Raw genomic sequence first — 20,614 nt, forward strand, 5'->3', positions numbered from 1 at the left:
ACGTGAATCAAAGTGAGCTGTGGCTCATAAACATCTCATGCTTCACATTTTAAAATTAGATTTTTATTTGGATCGGGTTGCCATACTAGTCTCTGTGAGTTAGCAGTTACAATATAACGTATTAAAGCATGTATAAATATATATCTATAATTTGAAGTATGACCGGTACGAGTGTCAGAGCTGCTGTTATGGAAAAGGAAAATCAATCAACACCTTCAGGCCAGTCAGCATTAAGAATTCAACACTGTGGTGGAAAGTGTTATGTAGCTGAGTTGCGGAATGAATGAAGGACTATAATGCTATACTATATATATATATATATATATATATATATATATATATATATATATATATATATATATTTGCAGTGATCAAGCATAACCTGATCATACCTGCCTGTGTTGGCTGCCAAAAGAGACTTGACCCGTCAAGGCATAGACTCCACTAGATCCCTGAAGGTGTGCTGTGGTATATTGCACCTCGATGTTAGCAGTAGATCCTTTAAGTCCTGTAAGTTGTAAGGTGGGGCCTCCATGTATCAGACTTGTTTGTTCAGCACATCCCACAGATGCTTGATTGGATTAAGATCTGAGGAATTTGGAGGCCAAGTCAACATCTCAAACTCGTTGTTGTGCTCATCAAACCATTCCTGAACTGAATTTTTGCTTTGTGGCACAGCGCATTATCCTGCTGAAAGAGGCCACAGCCATTATTGAATACCGTTTGCCTGAAAGGGTGTACATGGGCTGCAACAATGCTTAGGTAGTTGGTACGTGTTAAAGTAACCCTTACATGGATGGCACGACCCAAGGTTTCCCAGCAGAACATTGCCTAAACATTGCCATGACACTGCCTCATTGCGCCCATTGTTGGCGCTTTCTGCGGTGCACAGGGGTCACCATGGGCACCCTGACTGGTCTGCGGCTATGCAGCCCCATACACAACAAACTGTGATGCACTGTGTACTCTGACACCTTTCTATCAGAACCAGCATTAACTTCCTCAGCAATTTAAAGAACAGTAGCTTGTCTGTTGGATCGGATCACACGGGCCAGCCTTTGCTCCCCATGTCCATCAGTGAGCCTTGACCGCCCATGACCCTGTCACCGGTTCACCACTGTTCCTTCCTTGGACCACTTTTGATAGATACTGACCTCTGCAGACCGGGAACACCCCACAAGAGCTGCAGTTTTGGAGATGCTCTGATCCAGTCGTCTAGTCATCACAATTCTATCTATCTATCTATCTATCTATCTATCTATCTATCTATCTATCTATCTATCTATCTATCTATCTATCTATCTATCTATCTATCTATCTATCTATCTATCTATCTATCTATCTATCTATCTATCTATCTATCGCAGTACAGTGCTTTGGGTTTTCTAAGAGTCGGAGGTAAAGCCGCTGAAAACTCGTTTGTATAGTAAATAGCACCAGGTCAGCTGAGCTTTTATCCGGTTGTGTAATGATTTCTTCTTAGCATGTTAGTCATGTAAGAGCGTCAAGAAAAATCCCAACAAAAGAGTTTTAATATTAAACTTACACAGGACATTTTCCATCTAATCCCCAACCGAGTCCGCTTGTATTTAATAAAATATCAAGACTTTAATGAGACACTAAGATAACTAGAACTGATAAGATGATAAGTCTAGGAACCCCGCTGTGCAGCTTGTCTTTCAGTGAGATTGCGTTTGGGGCTGCTGATGTAAAAACAAGCTGTGTGACTGCTTTTCAAGTCAATCTATAACAGATGGCATGTCGCAGTTAGCAAAGCGATTACACTGGTACGGTTTGTGAGAAAACACATCACGAAAAGACTCACGGCTAATAATATTACCCCCGTTTTTGCATTTACGTTTGCTCATTTGACTCACGCTACAATTGAGCACTGGAAATGAGGGTTCAGGATCATGCACAAGGCAGTTTGGCATTGCTGGGATTTCAAATCATATGCTTACAGATCTATTTCTATGCGTGACAAAGCCTGTGTAGTATAAAGTGCTCAGATAGTTCTTAGGAAATGTAGAGAGATGAAGAGACTGATGACTAAAATATTTATGCTCTAAAGCAGGACTGTCCATGTCTTATTCTCAAAGGGTCAGTGGGGGTGAAGGTTTTCATACCAATCAGGCAGAATCTACACCTGATTCCACCGGATTAAGCAAATAATCTTGGCTTTCAGTAAACTCAGGTGTGGCTTCTGATTGGTTAGAGTGAAAACCTGCACCCACATCCCTGCACCCCTGGTCTAAAGGACGCTTGTGATTGTGGAAAAGCTGTTGATTTTACTCCTGTGACCTCTAGAGGGAGACATAGTGACCTGGGATGCATAAATCTCCATTTTTTTAATGTTAGTGTTAATGTAGCTTCGGACATATCACACTTAACCTGAATATACACTGAATATTACGGCCACTTTAATAGGAACACAGTACTATTTACTGTTACATTTACATTTATGGCATTTGGTGGCTGCCTAGAGTGATTTCCAGAAGTGCTTTGGAAGTCTCTATCAATGGATACATCAATACTGGTTCACTAGGTCACGGACTGACAATACCATCAGTGTAAACGTCTGTTGGGAGGCAATACAGCAGGAAATGCACACAGATGCTGATGCTTCAAGATGGCTTCCAACACAAATGTGTTCTAAATTAGCCCACGTTGTTTCATTTATTTTTGAACATCCACAGAAAATCCACAGTTTTCTGCTAAAGCTAACAGTGACGCATTGACATCATTTGCCACTGACTGGGAAACAGCTTCCGCTTAGTAAAAAGCTGTTAGTATTATATTTAAGATGATACAACCCTTCGTACCCTAGACGCTAGAGGACATAGTGCATAGTGGAAGTGTATAGTTTGTAGTACATTATTTGGGACTTAGCGATAGCCTCAACATCGCCTTAGCTGTTGTTTCATTATAAATACGGCAAATTATCTGAAGCAGATCTTGATTCATATATATCCCACCAAATATTAAGAACATTAGCTGCATCAATTAGCTTATTAGTAAGGATTTCGTAGATCTCTAGCCACGCCCGGTCTCTGCTTTTACTGTCGTATACTGTAGCTGAAGCTGTTATGATGTGTGTTATTCCTCAAATTTGAGTTTTTTAAAGCCATGAGATCTATTTTTAGTCCTTGAGTTCAATAAGCATATCACAAATATCTATCTATCTATCTATCTATCTATCTATCTATCTATCTATCTATCTATCTATCTGTCTGTCTGTCTGTCTGTCTGTCTGTCTGTCTATCTATCTATCTATCTATCTATCAGGAATGTTTAAATACCAAAGCTGTCTCTTTTCCCTAAGTATCCTGACCCATTTAAAGTATATTCTAATAATAGACATTTACTTTGTATAAGAACTTATATTCTTAAGTAATATCCTTTATATTAAGATATTTTTAGCAATTATATAACAATAACAGCAGTATCATTTCATCCACTTCCACCATATTCACTATATAAACAGTGAGCCATGATTTTAAAAAATACACCCCAGCTCCACAGTCTCAGCCTCCTCTAAGCTGGAACATCGCCCTCTTCATGCTGTTTCTATAGAAAGTGAGAGCTAATTCTGAAGCCGGGATGTGCGGCAGCTGGTGGCTCGAAGCGCATGAGTGGGAGATTTTCAATGGGCTCTTTTTAGCATCATTGTGCACATGTGCCTCACAGATGTGCAGTGAATATGAAGTCCGCTGTTCAGAAACGTTCATCTCGTTCCCTCTGCTGCTTCTGCTCCTTGATGCTGCTGATGAAATACTGTGGGTTCTGGTAAAGCTGAGAGATTTGAACAGACTAGCAGCAGGAGGTAAAGCTAGAGAAGAGAGAAGGGGATATAGACTGAGGCAGAACGACTGAAGAGAGAGAGAGAGAGAGAGAGAGACATATAAATTTGGATATTTGTACTAAAATGTATATGACTTTGTAATAATCAGATGAGCTGCTGAGTTTATGATCACTGAGTTCCTCAGTGATCTCCTAACACCATGATAAAGGTTTTTAACAAATTAATTTTATGCTTTTTATGATTTTTCTGCTTTTAAGAGAGCCATTATAAATTAAAAAAACAACCGGAAATGTCACTGGTTTAGGAGTTATGTTATATTACTGTTGCTTGTGTATCATTACAATTATGATTACAGAGATCTTGATTAGTGTGTATGTAGCTTTTGGGCAAACTTTGTGATTTGTCACTATATTAAACCATATCCTGACAACCAATCACTGATCACTATTTTGTAGCAGCAACCAATCACTGATGATTGTTTACCCATCAACCAATCACTGATTATCAATGCCCCCAGAAACCAATCATTGATAATCATTGCCCCCAGCAACCAATCACTGAAGATTATTGCCCCCAGAAACCAATCACTAAAGATTATTGCCCCCAAAAACCAACCACTGATGATCAATGGCCTTAAAAACCAATCGCTGATGATAAATGCCCCCAGAAACCAATCACTGATGATCAATGACCCTTGAAATCATTCACTGCAGATTATTGCCTTAAGAAACTAATCACTGATGATCAATGCCCCCAGAAACCAATCAATGATAATCAATGCCCCCAGAAACCAATCAATGATAATCAATGCCTCCAGAAACCAATCACTGATGATCACTGCCCCAGAAACCAATCACTGATGAACAATGCCCCCAGAAACCAATCAATGATAATCAATGCCCCCGGAAACCAATCACGGATGATCATTGCCCCCAGAAACCAATCACTGATGATCACTGCCCCAGAAACCAATCACTGATGATCACTGCCCCCAGAAACCAATCACTGATGATCACTGCCCCCAGAAACCAATCACTGATGATCACTGCCCCCAGAAACCAATCACTGATGATCACTGCCTCACTGCCCCCAGAAACTAATCACCGTTGATCACTGCCCCCAGAAACCAATCACTGATGATCACTGCCCCCAGAAACCAATCACTAATGATCACTGCCCCCGGAAACCAATCACTGATGATCCCTGCCCCCAGAAACCAATCACTGATGATCACTGCCCCCGGAAACCAATCACTAATGATCACTGCCCCCGGAAACCAATCGCTGATGATCAATGCCCCGGAATCTTTCTATTTTTTTAATTACCTTCAGAAAATCTTCCTTCTGCACATGAAACCTTTTGATATGCAGAAGATGATGATGATTCAGTAAGATGTTAATTAGACTCTGTGGCATGCGGTGACTTCTATCAACTTTTATGGCATGTCCTATTGCTCTCCTGCTCTTCCTGGTGCACACAGTATAACGTTAGGAAATAAAAAAACATCCACACATATGTCACACGCACAAAGATAATGCGCTACATGATCATATCCTTGTTATTTACTCTCAGTATGATAATCAGCTTAGCGGGCATAGGACTAAACAGCTAGCTTGAGCCTTGTGATGATTTTATGACTTATTCTTAATCCTGATTCTGAATTAAATAGTATATATTATATATACGATTTAGACTATATTTGTGCTCTAGGACATTGCTCTGCTCTAGGACATCCATCTTTAAGCTTCCCTTTCCTTTCTTCTTCTGTTTCTTTGTTCAGTGCTTCCTTAGCTGCTCATAGCAGCTGATTGGCTAGAAGGATCTGGAAGATGTTACATTTCTGGCATTGCTGGTTGATTTTGCTGGTTTCCAAAGCCACTGTACATACACACACACACACACACACACACACAGAGTCCTGCAGTGTGTTTTTCAGGCAATATGGCACGCTGTTCATGGTGGAATCGCTCTCCAGTGGAGTGACAGCCCCAGACCCTGTATCTTTTTAATTCTTTTTCTTTTCCTGGCTGCACTGCTTGTGCATTGGCTACTGTCAGGTGGCCACTTTGATGTCAGATGCATGTGTGTGTGTGTGTGTCTTCATGCCTTCTGAGCTGAGCTGCCAGCAGATTTTGCTTGATGATGGCATTCCAGAGCGCCATCTCATATTAAAATGAGAACATTTTTCTTTGGGGTTGAAAAACATGCACAGCCTTATGATTAAGAATTATATTTAGTACCAAAGAGAAAACAGGCAAATGAGAAGGCTCTGCGGCGAAATGTGTGTTACGAAATTGCTGTCATGATGCAGAAGATTTGCTTTGGACGGTCTAATTTTAATAGCGTCAGAAAAAAAACAGCAGGCTCTTGGTGCATTGAGGCTGGCATTATCACTGTGGATGTGGGATCCTTCCCAAGCCCATGTCTAGGGTTAGGGTTATGCGCATGTATTATTTATAAAGTAAAGTTTACTTTTGGAGCATGTACACGGATACGGATTTACAAATGAGTTGAATGGCATGTTTGCTTTAGTATTATCGTGCGCTAAATCCACAGTACACTGAGAATAATACCACAAACGTTCAGAAATCTACAACAAGGCAGTTCATGGTAATGGAAAACACAAAGCAATACACACACGTAAAGTCTCTCTTCAAGAAATCCATACAAATAAACAGGAAATTAAGGCACACTGTCATTCACACATTGGAAAATTTTTATAATTGATTCCACCGTGTGTTAGTAAAACAAATTAAAACTACTGAATTCAACTCTAGTTAGACACCAGTCATCACCGGTCATCAACAAGTGATTCAATTCACAATAGCTACCAATATATTTCCTACAGCCACAAACACTATACAACTAAATTACATGCACATGCACGCACCATGCACCGAAACTAGAAAGATGCTGTTGTGTATTTTCAAATGTTTTATTGTGAAAGTCTTTCCTTTGGTTCTTTTATTTGCCCCGCCCACCAACAAACCCCTAATACCCACGACGTCCATGTTTATACTCCTTCAATCAGGGATAAAGAACATTACAGTGGCAACTAGGAAGTTCATATTTGCAGTAGAAAACACACACACACACACATCTAGGGCTAGAGAGAGCTCTGTGACTTTGACAGCACAACTAGCTCACAGTATAATGAGGGGAAAAAAAAAACCCTGTGCCTCAGAAAAGCCCCCAGAGTCACACGAGTGAAAGCTTGGCCAGAGATTAATTTTGTTACATTCTAATGCAGAGGTTTGCAGACCTTTTTGGGCAAATGGACATTATGGTTTTGTTTTGCAACCTAAAGCCATCTATTGTGTATATAGTATAAATTAGAGATATAGAATTTAAATGCAGGAGGCACGGTGAGCATGTTTGCCTTCAGGGTTGGGAGTTTGAGTCCCGACGACACACTGAGTGGTGTTTGGATTTTGGGGTTGCTTTGGGGGTTTCCTCCAGGTACTGGAGTTTTCTTCTTACATCCAAAGAAGTGTTGTTTTGACTTCTCAAAATTCTATAGTGTGTGATGCGATCGTGCTCTGTGATGGGTTGGCACCTAGGATAGAATCAAAGGGATAGAATCCAGGGGATAGACTCCAGAGGATAGACTGCTGGCTCTCTGCAACCCCATGGGATGGGACATGTTGCTATGTTAGCATTCATATATACAACTTAAAACCCAAATCAATAATCCTTGCACTGTATATTATTAAGTGTTGGATCAGAGCATCTCCAAAACTGCAGCTCTTGTGGGGTGTTCCCGGTCTGCAGTGGTCAGTAGGTCCATGAGGAACAGTGGTGAACCGGCGACAGGGTCATGGTGGCCGAGGCTCACTGATGCACGTGGAGAGCGAAGGCTGGCCCGTGTGATCCGATCCAACAGGCGAGCTACTGTTGCTGAAACTGCTGAAGAAGTTAATGCTGGTTCTGATAGAAAGGTGTCAGAATACACAGTGTCAGGGCTGTTTCGGCAGCAAAACGGGGACCAACACAATATTAGGCAGGTGGTCATAATGTTATGCCTGATTAGTGTATTTACTGATCTAGAACATCCAGTAGTCTGGTGCACAAAGCAGATCTTTCTGCAACATGAGAGGTTTTTAAAATACAAACACTAACTAACTGAACAAAATGTACACAATTTGAGAAGTAGATTATTTGTTTTTATTGCTCAATTAATACAGCATGTCAGGAGAGAGAAAAAGACTAACATTTCATGCACACATTTTTCTTCTTGTTTTAAAATATGTTTTGCTCGTCACCCAGATTTGAATAAATCTGGTTCCCCTCAAGGTTTTTTTCCCTCATAAGGAGTTTTTTCCCTTATTTCCTTATAGACGAGTTACCTCTGGCTTTCTCATTAGGGATAAATATAAATTTCAAATGAAAATATTATACATTTTTAGTCTAAATTTTTATATTCCTGCTTTTTTATTTTTATACACAAAGCTGCTTTGTGACGCTTTTCTATAAAAATAACATTTAAACGAACTGAATTTGTCTCCCAGTAACGAATATTAGCATTCAGCGCCCATCTTTAATATTTCGAATTTGTAAAATAAATTATTAAAACAAAAGTGGAGAGTTGGAATTTCTCCCAGTACCCTGAAACGACCCCCAGTTCGGGGAACCGCCGATCTAACACACTGCTTTGGTTTCTCTGTCATTATTACAATAAATTACAATAATTAGTAATGTTCAGGCAATGCTGTATCAAAGATGTATGCTATCATACAGACACAACCATCTCATATCATGTATAAAATTATTTATATGTATAATATGTGAATAATAATAATTCTAACATGGGTTAATATCACACTCCCCCTGTGCACGCCACCCCACAGTGTCATCAACACGATCTCTGGTTCATCGGAAGCAGTGCAGAGGAGGTTGTACCTGTGTAGAATAATCTGAATATCATTCGTCCTTATTGTCAAAGCAACTCTTCATTCATGCCGATGTCAGGGTTTGATGGGCGGGGTTAACAGTTCGCACTGTGTACTGTGTATTGCTGGTCAATAATGCGTTCTGGACATGCGCACATGCAAGTTTTCACATGCCTGGGTTTTTTTTCTTTTTTTTGCTTGAAGCTCAAGGTCATACATGACGATTTCAGCAGGAGCTCACTGCCCTGTGCTTGGCAGGTGCATTTGTCACAATGAGTTGTGCAAACCACACACACACACATATGTTTATAATATTCATATATATGTTTACTTATTTTTGATGCATCTCCAAAAAAATTCACACATGTATAAAAGTAGCCTCACTTCCCTGCATGACTTAACGACTTAACCAGGAACTGCTTGGGAATGGCTTAAGGATCCAGTATCTCAAGTGCTGATTAATTGGATTATAAGAGGACAGAGAATGAGGAGGTCAGGCTGCTTGACCTTGATTCACAAATCAGGACTTTTCTAAAGGACATTGGTGGGAGGAAAATAAAAAGGGACGACGATGGGAAATGAAGCTTACTACGATCTCACAGGACGATGTTCTTTCCTGACCGCATGGTGTTGTATTTTGAAAAAAAATGATGAAAATCTGTGAAAAAATGATGTCATCATGCACGCAAGATAATTGTAAATGCTTGTTAAGAAGATTTTTTTTTTGTGTACACATGGAAGTGGAGTGCACAGTGTAGTGTAGTCATCTTTTTATTGGAAATCTTTCACACACACACACACACACATAAGCACAACACAGTGCATATGAGCATAGCAGTCACGCTTGCACACACACACACACACACACACACTTGATGGAAACACACTGAGACCCAGCGGAGCAGTTTGTTTGTTTTGCTTTGATCCACGAAAGTAAAAAGGAAGTGTATGTGTGATTGGCTGTCGGAAAAATCCACGGAGTCTGTGGTTGCCTGGACGACCGTAATCACCGCTAAGTCACAGAGAGAGAGAGAGAGAGAGAGAGATCAATGCTCAAAGACAACAAATGAAATAAGAGTGTAGCCGAGCAAATAAGCCAGGAGTGTGCATGTTCCCTGTAGTAAAGCTGTAGTGTGTGTGTGTGTGTGTGTGTGTGTGTGTATATAACGTGCTCGCCAGAGCCACCTCACAGCTCAGTACACATCAACAGATTGACTGAAGTGCTGGTTCTCTTTCACTGATGGAGAAAAAGAAGAAAGGAAAGACAACAGGACAGAAGGATCTCCTGCGTGTCTCCGTCCACCTGCTGATCCTTTTCTCCTCCTTTCTTTTCGGGGGAAAAAGCAGCAAGTTGTTTTTAGCTTCTATGCTAACACTTCTGGCCTTTTAACTTCTATTCAAGAGAAAGAGCAAAAGACAAAGAAGCGGCTTCAGAGGAAGCCGAGATAAGAAAGGAGTGCTTGTGCTTGGTTTTCCTGTCCTTCTAAGGTGAACTCGTGGCTGTAGTCTGTTTGGGAAGCAAATTTGGACGTCTCTCTCTCACTCTTTCTCGCTCTCTCTCTCTCTCTCTCTCTCTCTCTCTCACACACACACACACACATTTGCACATGCACACACACTTTCTCCAGCTTCTTCTTCTGCCTGAGCTCCCTCGAGGTCAATGTGACAGTTCCTTCATCGTTCTTTTCGTCCCCTGGACGCTCCAACGGACACAAGTGGACTAAAAAAAAGGAGGGAAAGAAAACGTGTGAGGAGAAAAAAACACAGCTCTGGTCGTGTAGTAGGAGGAGTAAGGAGTACAATAGTAAGAGTGGATGTTGCTTTTCCCTCTTTAGAGGCTGAACCGTTGGAACAGGACGGGAGGAGGCTGTGTGTGAGTGACAGATCGCACCCCACAGGTGGAGGCAGGTCTGAGGAAGAAGAGAGAGAGAGAGAGAGAGAGAGAAGGGAAAGGAGGAGGAAAAGAAGGAGAAGGAGTGCAGGAGCAGACAGTCGAGAGAGAGAGAGAGTACGAGAGAGCCAGCTGACCCACAATGAGCCACTGCAGGAAGAGGTGCAAGCGGCAGCTGACCAAAGTGGCCCGCTTCTTTTACAGGTTCCTCACAGGGACCCTGACCCAAGGTAGGAGGCCATCACTTTTTCTTTTTTTCCCTTACTCATAAGGTATTGTGGTTGGAGAAGTTTCTTTTCCACCATCGTCCTCACAGAACTTGCAGAGTTTAAATGTTATCGCTGTGTTATTTTTCCTCTGTGGAAGTCGAGTGACTTTCAGTCATGTTATTTACTCTGCAAAAGTGAGTAAGGGTCAGTTCTTTTTTTTTTTCTTTATATTGGTGTCTTGAAACTTCCAGCTGCAGAAATATCTGCTTGCCATGCTCAAAATGAGATTCTAATCATCCTCACATCATGTCCTGACTGTAGTGTCGGGCAGCAAGGCATAAATGACCTTGATGAATAATAATCAAAGCTGTAGTGCTGACAAAGTGCAAAATAATCCTGACGTGCGTCTAAAAATAAACAGCAAAAACAATTTAACCCGGTCTTGCTTCTTTGGGTAAGAAATGTTAAAATAAGCAAAATGAAGTATTAACCCAGTGAGAATCAGTAAATACACTGTAAGTTTACCCTCTCGTCAGTTGCCATGGATACGGCTCCGGCGCTGGCTCTGCCCTGGCCTTCCGAGAAAAAAAGGGACTCGCTGTGTACAAAAGAGTGATTTCATTAGCATGGCTCAGTCATGATTCTTCACACTAGCTCCATCCAGAGCACACTGCCGTGTGTGTGTGTGTGTGTGTGTGTTAGGTTCAGCTCAGGTGTTGAGTGTCGAAGAAAAAAAAAGAAAAAGAAGCACTGGTTGTGCACATGCTCATGACTTGGTTACATATGACTTTCTGCAGTGTTATCTGAAGGGAGTGTGTCATGTTCCTGGAGTTCAGAGGAGCGCTAGACTATACTAATACATGTCTGACCTTTTGGTGCGCATCCTGATTGTTTGTAGATCATTTATTTTATTTAAATATAATAACCTTATACGTATATGTCCTCCTGAGACCCTGCCTACTAACTTGGATTGTGTTCTCTGTAGCGGACTTTTACATGATTGTCCCTTTCCTGTTTACTATACAGAGGACATCCTGGGCTTTCTATTGACATGTCATGTGATGCTAGGAACATACATTCTTCATACACCGATCAGGCATAACATTATGATCACTGAGAGGTGAAGTGAATAACGCTGATGATCTCCTCATCATGGCACCTGTTAGTGGGTGGGATATATTAGGCAGCCAGTGAACATTTGGTCCTCAAAGTTGATGTGTTAGAAGCAGGAAAAATGGACAAGCGTAAGGATTTGAGCGAGTTTGATGAAGGGCCAAATTGTGATGGCTAGAACACTGGATCAGAACATCTCATAAACTGCAGCTCTTGTGGGGTGTTCCCGGTCTGCAGTGGTCAGTATCTATCATAAGTGGTCCAAGAAAGGAAAAGTGGTGAACCGGGAACAGGATCATCCGCTGTCAAGACTTGATGCACATGGGGAGCGAAGGCTGGACCGTGTGATCCGATCCAACAGACGAGCTACTGTTGCTCAAATAGCTGAAGAAGTTAATGCTGGTTCTGATAGAAAGGGGTCAGAATACACAGTGCAGGACGGGTCATAATGTTGGTCATAATGTTATGCTTGGTCAGTGTACATACTTGCATAAATAATCAGGATTTTGTGATTTTCTGATTGTAAAATAAACATCAAATAAGGAGTTTTTCAAATTAACACAGATTTTTGGGCACAGATTTATGGGCATATTCAGCCCAAACCCTCTTCAATTCATGTGTGTTTTAGTACAGCTGTGTATGAGTACAGCAATCATAGAAATTAATTACTTATGTCATCAAATAGAAGAGTACTGTGATTCAAAAGTTCACTCATTTAAGTAGTTTTCCACAAAATCATTGTGAATGCAGTAAAATTGATTCTGGGTGCTTGATTCTGTATGTCACTGTGGTAGCATACATTGACAACACTTATATTTACCTAAATATATTTGACCAAAACCATGTAAACATGTGTTTATTTAGTCTACATTCTAACCTTGTTTTGGCTGTGTGCCTGCAGGTCATTTTAGGAGTCAGTATAACCGACACAGCGGTCAGTCTATGCAAGAATAATGCAAAACCTGGTGGTTTTCTTCACAGAGTAAATGAATGTCACGCTTTAATCACGTTTTTGGATCGTATGGGAAGTCGATTTAATCCTAATCAATTTAATTTGTAATCAGTACAAGTATGTCTTTGATATACCTTCACCTTCATATTATCATCAAAACACCGAAGAGCTCATACACACACTCTCTCTGCAGAAAGAGCTTTAAAATGTTTCATGGAAGACAATTACCATGACAAGAAATATAACCAAACGAGCAGATTTCTCCACCGATGTTAGCGTGAACAGACACGAAGAGATAATGAGGATGCGGTGGAATGAAGAGACGGATATAAGACGCTTGTTCAGACGTCATAATTGACTTTTACAGACACCGATGTGGATGAAGCTGATACTCAGATTGAGAAGCCTTTTCTCATTTTAAGCCTATAATTCTTTACAATTTATCAGGACTTTTCTGTAAGTAGATTAGGCAAAAATGTAGCAGGAGTTAAGCCATGGGTCATCAGAAATTTGAATGGGGTTGAGATAACTTGCAAGAAGAGAAATCTGTTGAAGTTCAAGGAGAATAAAAAACGTCAAGATTTGACCATGTGAAGAGTTCATGTGGGATAATAAGCATATGAGGAATTATAAGAATAAAGGGAAGAGTAAGCATACAGGGAATAAAAAGAATGCAGGGAATAATATGCATACAGGGAAGAGCAATACAGGAAATATACAGAGCATTATATATATTCAGGGAACAATAAGTATACAGGGCAATACTTAGCATACAGGGAATAATAATCATGCAGGACGTAATAAGCATCAAGAGATCAATAGGAATGCACAGAATAGGTATACAGAAACTAATAAGCATATGTAGAGAATGGTAAGAATGCAAGGAATAATATTCATACAGGGAATAATAATCAAACAGGGAATAGTAATCATACAGGGGATAGTAATCATACAGGGAATAGCAATCATACAGGGAGTAATAATCATACAGGGAATAGTAATCATACAGGGAATAGTAATCATACAAGGAATACTATTCATACAGAGAATAGCAATCATACAGGTAATAGTAATCATACAGGGAGTAATAATCATACAGGGAATAGTAATCATACAGGGAATAGTAATCATACAGGGAGTAATAATCATACAGGGAATAGTAATCATACAGGGAATAGTAATCATACAGGGAGTAATAATCATACAGGGAGTAATAATCATACAGGGAATAGTAATCATACAGGGAGTAATAATCATACAGGGAATAGTAATCATACAGGGAGTAATAATCATACAGGGAATAGTAATCATACAGGGAATAGTAATCATACAGGGAGTAATAATCATACAGGGAATAGTAATCATACAGGGAGTAATAATCATACAGGGAATAGTAATCATACAGGGAATAGTAATCATACAGGGAATAGTAATCATACAGGGAATAGTAATCATACAGGGAGTAATAATCATACAGGGAATAGTAATCATTCAGGGAATAATAATCTTAACGGGAATAGTAATCATACAGGGAATAATAAGCATATTGGGAATAATAAGGATATTGGGAATAATAAGCATACAGGGGATAATAATCATACAAGAAGTAGTAATCATACAGGAAATAATCATGCAGAGAAAAATAAGAATAAAATGAATAATATTCATACAGGGAATAATAAGCATTTGGGGGATAATAAACATATTGGGAATAATAATCATACAGGGAATAATAAGCATATTGGGAATAATAAGCATACAGGGAATAATAAACATACAGGGAATAATTAACATACTGGGAATAATAAGCATACAGGGAATAATTAGCATATTGGGAATAATAAGCATGTTGGGAATAATAAGCATATTGGGAATAACAAGTACATTTGGAATAATAAGCATATTGGGAATAATAAGTACATTGGGAATAATAAGCATACTGGGAATAATAAGTACATTGGGATAATAAGCATACAGGGAATAATTAGCATACTGGGAATAATAAGCATACAGGGAATAATAAGTATACAGGGAATAATAAGCATATTGGGAATAATTAACATATTGGGAATAATAAGTACATTGGGAATAATAAGCATACAGGGAATAATTAGCATACTGGGAATAATAAGCATACAGGGAATAATAAGCATATTGGGAATAATTAGCATATTGGGAATAATAAGCATGTTGGGGAAAAATAAGCATATTGGGAATAATAAGTACATTGGGAATAATAAGCATATTGGGAATAATAAGTACATTGGGAATAATAAGTACATTGGGAATAATAAGTATACAGGGAATAATAAGCATACAGGGAACAATTAGCATACAGAGAATAATAAGCATACAGGGAATAATAAGTATACAGGGAATAATAAGCATATTGGGAATAATAAGTACATTGGGAATAATAAGCATACAGGGAATAATAAGCATATTGGGAATAATTAGCATATTGGGAATAATAAGCATGTTGGGAAAAATAAGCATATTGGGAATAATAAGTACATTGGGAATAATAAGCATATTGGGAATAATAAGTACATTGGGAATAATAAGTACATTGGGAATAATAAGCATACAAGGAATACAGTTTCGGCAGATTTAAGACTTGCTCATGTGTTCTAATGCTAATGATGTCTCCAAGATATTATTATTGATTATTCATTTATTTATCTTCAAGCACATTATTTAATATGTATTTATTTAGTATGTAGTTATAATAGCGATGAACAAAAGTCTGAACAGTTCTTTGTAGTTGAAAAGGTTAATTTAACCAGATCCAATTCAGTCAGCTCCTGTAAAAAAAACCCCATTCAGATAAGAATGAGCAGAGCGTCAGGTAAATGTAGCGTGTGACTGGTGTCACTGTGTCAGTGCAGTATTGAGATTTTGACTCCTCTGTGATTATTATAGAAAACTGTCAGACAGGCTGGTTGAGACAGGTACTTTTGCATGTTTGGTGACAGAGAACTGCTCCTCACAATATAACCCACTGTGCAAGAGTGTACGCTTTTAGAAGGAATGTGTGCTGTGAGACGAAGCGTTAGCTGTCAGGAGCTTTTGCCGCAATCTGAGGATCTGACTGAAGTTGCACTGAATAGTGACATTGCATTGGAACATAAAGTAATGCTTTTTCTTTAAGTGTCCACTAATGAACATGGAATTATGCAAATGTGGACAGGAGGAAGACATAAAAATTTAATAATGAGCCATTATAATTGTAATTTTATTTAAATGGAAATTCACCGTTAGCTAATATGGTGTAGGTCCTCCTTGTGTCACCGAAACAGCTCTGACCTGTTGACTCCACAAAACCCCTTGGTGTGCTGTGGTATCTGGCACCAAGTCCTGAAAGTTGTGAGTTGAAGCCTCAGTGGATCAGACTGGTTTGTCCAGCAAATCTGGGGACTATGAAGGTCAAGTCAACACTTTGAACTCTTTGTCATGTCCCACAAACCGTAGCAGGGTGTATTATCCTGCTGAAAGAGGACACTACCTTTTTTGTCATTTCTTGGACCACTTTTGGTAAGTACTAACCACTGCATATGGGAAACTCTTTTGGATACCAGACCTGCACTTTTGGAGATGCTCTGAATCGTCTAGCCATCACAATTTGGTCGCTCAGATCCTAACGCTTGCCCATTTTTCCTGCGTCTAACAGATCAGCTTTGCAAACTGACTATTTGCTTGCTGCCTAATGTATCAGACACTGTAGTGAGATAATCAATGTTATTCACTTTGCCTACATTTAAGTGGTTTAATGTTATGGCTGATCGGTGAAAAGGAATCTACAAGTTGCGGCAGAGGAGACATGTTTTTCGAACAGCCAGTAAGCGCCACTTTTTGTTAACAGGCAGCATAGATGATGCAGTTTCAATGGCCAGTAGCCATAGCACCATGGGCTCATGAGTATCGAGTGTTTGTCATTGAAAATTATTTCAAACGTGGTGCGCCTTTTCCCTAGGCATTTCAATGTGGGGCGTCATGAAAACATTCCTGATCGTAACATGAGTCTCAGGTGGATTCAGAAGTTCAGAACAACAGGGTCTATGATGAAGAGGAAACCATCTGGTGTGGTTTCTGGTGTAAAACCATGAAAATGGAGAGTGTGCGAGTGGCCGTTTTTGGAAGCCTGAGGCATTCCGCCGGGCACCAGGTTTTAGCTATGCGGCTATTGAAATTGTATCATCCACATGGCCGGTAAACTCATGGCTGCATATTGTCTGTTTGAAAAACATGCTCTGCTACACCCTTTATAATTGTGCTTCATGTAAGGAACAAAACGTGAATGGTGGTTGGATATTTTCTAATACAAAAATGTTTTATTTTTCATATACAACAGAAATATGCCAGTGATTACATTCATGTAAAATAAATAACACATGATGCATAACGTTCATAAAAATAGAAATGGATGTTGTCTCGCCAATCAAAAAAAGCTGAGAAGCCATCAGTTCTCTGTTCTGAAGACTCACCTCATTTTTTTCTTTGATAAACAGCAGCTCATTGTTTTAAACACCTTCATCCTTCCTTTCCATATGGAAAATTGATTAGATTCACTTCAAATTATTTGCTAGAAAGCAAGATCTTGGTTGCCATGGAGTATTTTTATACTAACCCATATTTTTGTATTTTTTTTTTTAAACTAACCCAGAAAACATTGGCATCCATTTCTTTAACTGTCATGTATGCTGCTCCTCTAACAGCATGGGGCAACATAATTCCTGCCCCAATGGGGCTCTATTAGCAGTTGTTCCAGTTCTCATTTTTGACTACTAGGTTCAATAATAACTCGGTGGAGCTAAATGGGGCGCTGAGCGTTCTTCCCCTTGAGTTCCCAACATCTTGGATGGTGACCAGAGGATCATATATGTGTATATCTGTCAAATTCCAACACTTCTCACTCGAAAGAAATAACTAGCATTTCAGCAGAATTCAAAATGTATTCAGTTGTGAAATTGAATGAAAATAAAAATGGACAATGGACAGCTAATAGAACAGTACATGGTTTGGCTTTGTCCCACTGTTCCTATTATTTAATGTATATATTATTTTGCCATAGTATTTAAAGATTTTTTATATACTGGCATTTACATCCATCCATCCATTTTGGATTGTCTATACCCGCTTATTCCTAATTAGGGTCACGGGGGTCTGCTGGATCCTATCCCAGCGCACATAGGGCGAAAGGGGAACACCCTGGACAGGTCGCCAGTCCATCGCAGGGCCTGGCATTTACATACTATTCAATATTTCACGAATGCTACTGTTGCATTAGTTTTCACTAAAATATTTAAACTCAAAATGTGTTCTGATGTTTTGAACCAACCTTTTGAATGTGCGTACATTTTATTAAACTACACACATTTCTTAATATTTCCTCTATTAGGACTAGTAACAGTAACAGTTTCATTGCTAGTGAAGGTTCATTTTTGTCCCATGAGCCTCCAGTGCTGAATGCAACTCTCAGTTCAATTTAATTTGTATAGAACTTTTAACAATGAACATTATACCAATAAAGCTTAAGAGAAATATATAAAATCAGGATATAAATCGATATAAATCCCTAATGAACAAACCCGAAGATATGAGGGTGAAGAAGAAACTCTTTGAGACAATATGAGGAAGAAACATTGAGAGGAACCTGAAAATGCTAATATACAGTAAATCATTTAATTTTTGTATTATATGATCGGACTGTGCAATTATGTATTCAGGAAATGCGTTCTAGTTTGAATGAAATCGAGTTTGTTGATGTTATCATCTATTCACTGATGGAGACTTCAGTGCAAAATCGATTGCAGTCCAAAGCTTGTGAAATCCATTCTTACTGCACTTTCACAATAAATGAAATACTCTTCTGATCATCCATGTAGCAGGTCACGTGTAGCTGTACTTCTGGGCAGATGGGAAGAGAAGCTAGTTGTTCTCTGGCCTAATTTATATGCATTCATTAAATATTGTCTGTTTTATGTGTTCTGTTTGATCACATTTCAATTGTGTGGGTTTACCATTAAAAATTCACAGGGCCACTTGTAAAACAGGATAGATCGAGGCATTAAATGCTCGTGGATTATCTAAACACATAAAGCTTCCTGATGTCCTGCTAACCAGCACCGTTAGCCTTCGTTCAATGTTAGCCACATTAGCACTGTAAAGCTTTAAGCAGCAACATAAAATTAGTTGTCAGCAAGCCCTGTAATGTTGCAGTAAACTACCCTAGTTTATTATTCATGCTCGGAAGCCTTTGGGTTCCATTGCTTGGCAAAACATCCCATTTGTATCTGTTCAGGAGCAGACATTAGCGTTAACGTTTCTATTGGGAAACTTACAACTTTTAATTTGCTGTTGCTAGGCGCTAAACTCCAAGCAATTTAGAGCACCGTATTGTTATCTGGGAAAAATTCCTGCCTGTAATTGTTTGACTTAATAACAGTCTGTCATATCGTGTGGAATTTGTATATGCAGTTTGCCAGAAATCATTTTTTAGCACCGTCATTAGGTCCATAAATTGTATCCAAACTAGCAAACTTTTTTTTTTTTTTTTTTTTTTATATGAAGCCAGTTAAAAAGGGTGTATCCAGATATAAAAATTTAGTAAAATAGTAAATACAGCATAACATACTGAATTATAACCGCAAGTATTTGAGCAGAGCATAACAGGCGGCATTATAATATATGATTAAACTGTTTAACAAATTATATATTAGCCAAAAAAATGGAATTGTTTATTTACAGTGATGGTTAATATAAAGCTCATATAAAAAAAAGGCCGACATTTTTCTGGCTTTAAAAATGTGTGGTTTTTCCATAAGTATTTCTGTTTTTACCCAGCCTACTAAGGGAAATATATTTGAAGAACATTTCTGAAAAGGATAAATAGGCTCAGTTTCCAGTTCTTGGCGGAGAGAAGTCGAACCTTTTACCTACAAAACTTTCAAAAGTGGCATAACAGACCTCACAGGAAAAGGGACAGGTGCTCGAGCCCCTAACAGCCACATCCCACCCATCCTCTGTCTTCCTCTCTCTCCTCTGTATGTGTGCTACAAAATTATTAGGTGATTATAATAAAGCTATGCCTCATCATTATTGTTAATATAAACAAGCTGTCCATGGTGCAGGCTCCATCAGACGAGTGAAAATAAACAGGCTATCTGTGGTGCTAATCTGTGCTGTCAATAAAAACAATAATTAAGACCAAGCTCCTGTCAGGGACGAGTTTATAGGGGGGGGTTTGGAGGATGCGTGTGTAAATCAGTGTGCATGTTTCTGCCATTGTGATGATTACTGAAATGATATACACCACTGGAGACAGGTTAATTAGCACAACCCGAGCGTGAGCTTTCCTGAAGCAATGTTTTGCAGGGTTTTTTTTTTTGTTTGTTTGTTTTGCACTCTTATTTTGCCCTGGGGTTTTCGGCACTCTGCATCCATGCCTTAGGCAATTTGTTTGTTGTTTAGTCGACTGAGTTACTTTTTTTCCTGTAGAGATTTAAAAGTTAAGTCAGCATGGTTCAAGCAGGGCAAAGAAAGTATAAAAAGCATTTTATTTAAGAATCGTGTTCAAAGGGGTACATGATACATGAACATTCATAAAGGTGTCAGTTCCATACATTTTGGTGTCAAGTTGATAAAACAACAAGCTACTTTGGATTTTTGGACGTCATGATCATCGAGTTTTAACTTTCTGGGCAATTGTGTTTTGGGCTGAAATCTATTTTGCAGGATTCATGATGCTATCAGTCTTTA

At 39.1% G+C, this 20,614-nt stretch overlaps 1 protein-coding gene across 3 annotated transcripts in view; it reads left to right on the forward strand.

Annotated features, from left to right (window-relative positions):
• Positions 1-20,614, forward strand: part of LOC131349041 (Kv channel-interacting protein 2-like) — a 199,092-nt gene that overhangs the window by 87,562 nt on the left and 90,916 nt on the right. Inside the window, exon 1 of one of the 3 annotated variants that reach the window (XM_058384359.1) lies at positions 10,322-10,812. The exons of the other annotated variants lie outside the window; for them this stretch is intronic. Within the exon in view, the coding sequence (XP_058240342.1) occupies positions 10,725-10,812 (88 nt within the window). The 5' untranslated portion in view covers positions 10,322-10,724. Of the gene's footprint in view, positions 1-10,321; positions 10,813-20,614 lie in introns of those variants that run through there. 3 annotated transcript variants of the gene reach the window in all.

The sequence above is a fragment of the Hemibagrus wyckioides genome, linkage group LG29 (genome assembly GCF_019097595.1).
Source record: "Hemibagrus wyckioides isolate EC202008001 linkage group LG29, SWU_Hwy_1.0, whole genome shotgun sequence".
Classification (NCBI taxonomy): Eukaryota; Metazoa; Chordata; class Actinopteri; order Siluriformes; family Bagridae; genus Hemibagrus; species Hemibagrus wyckioides.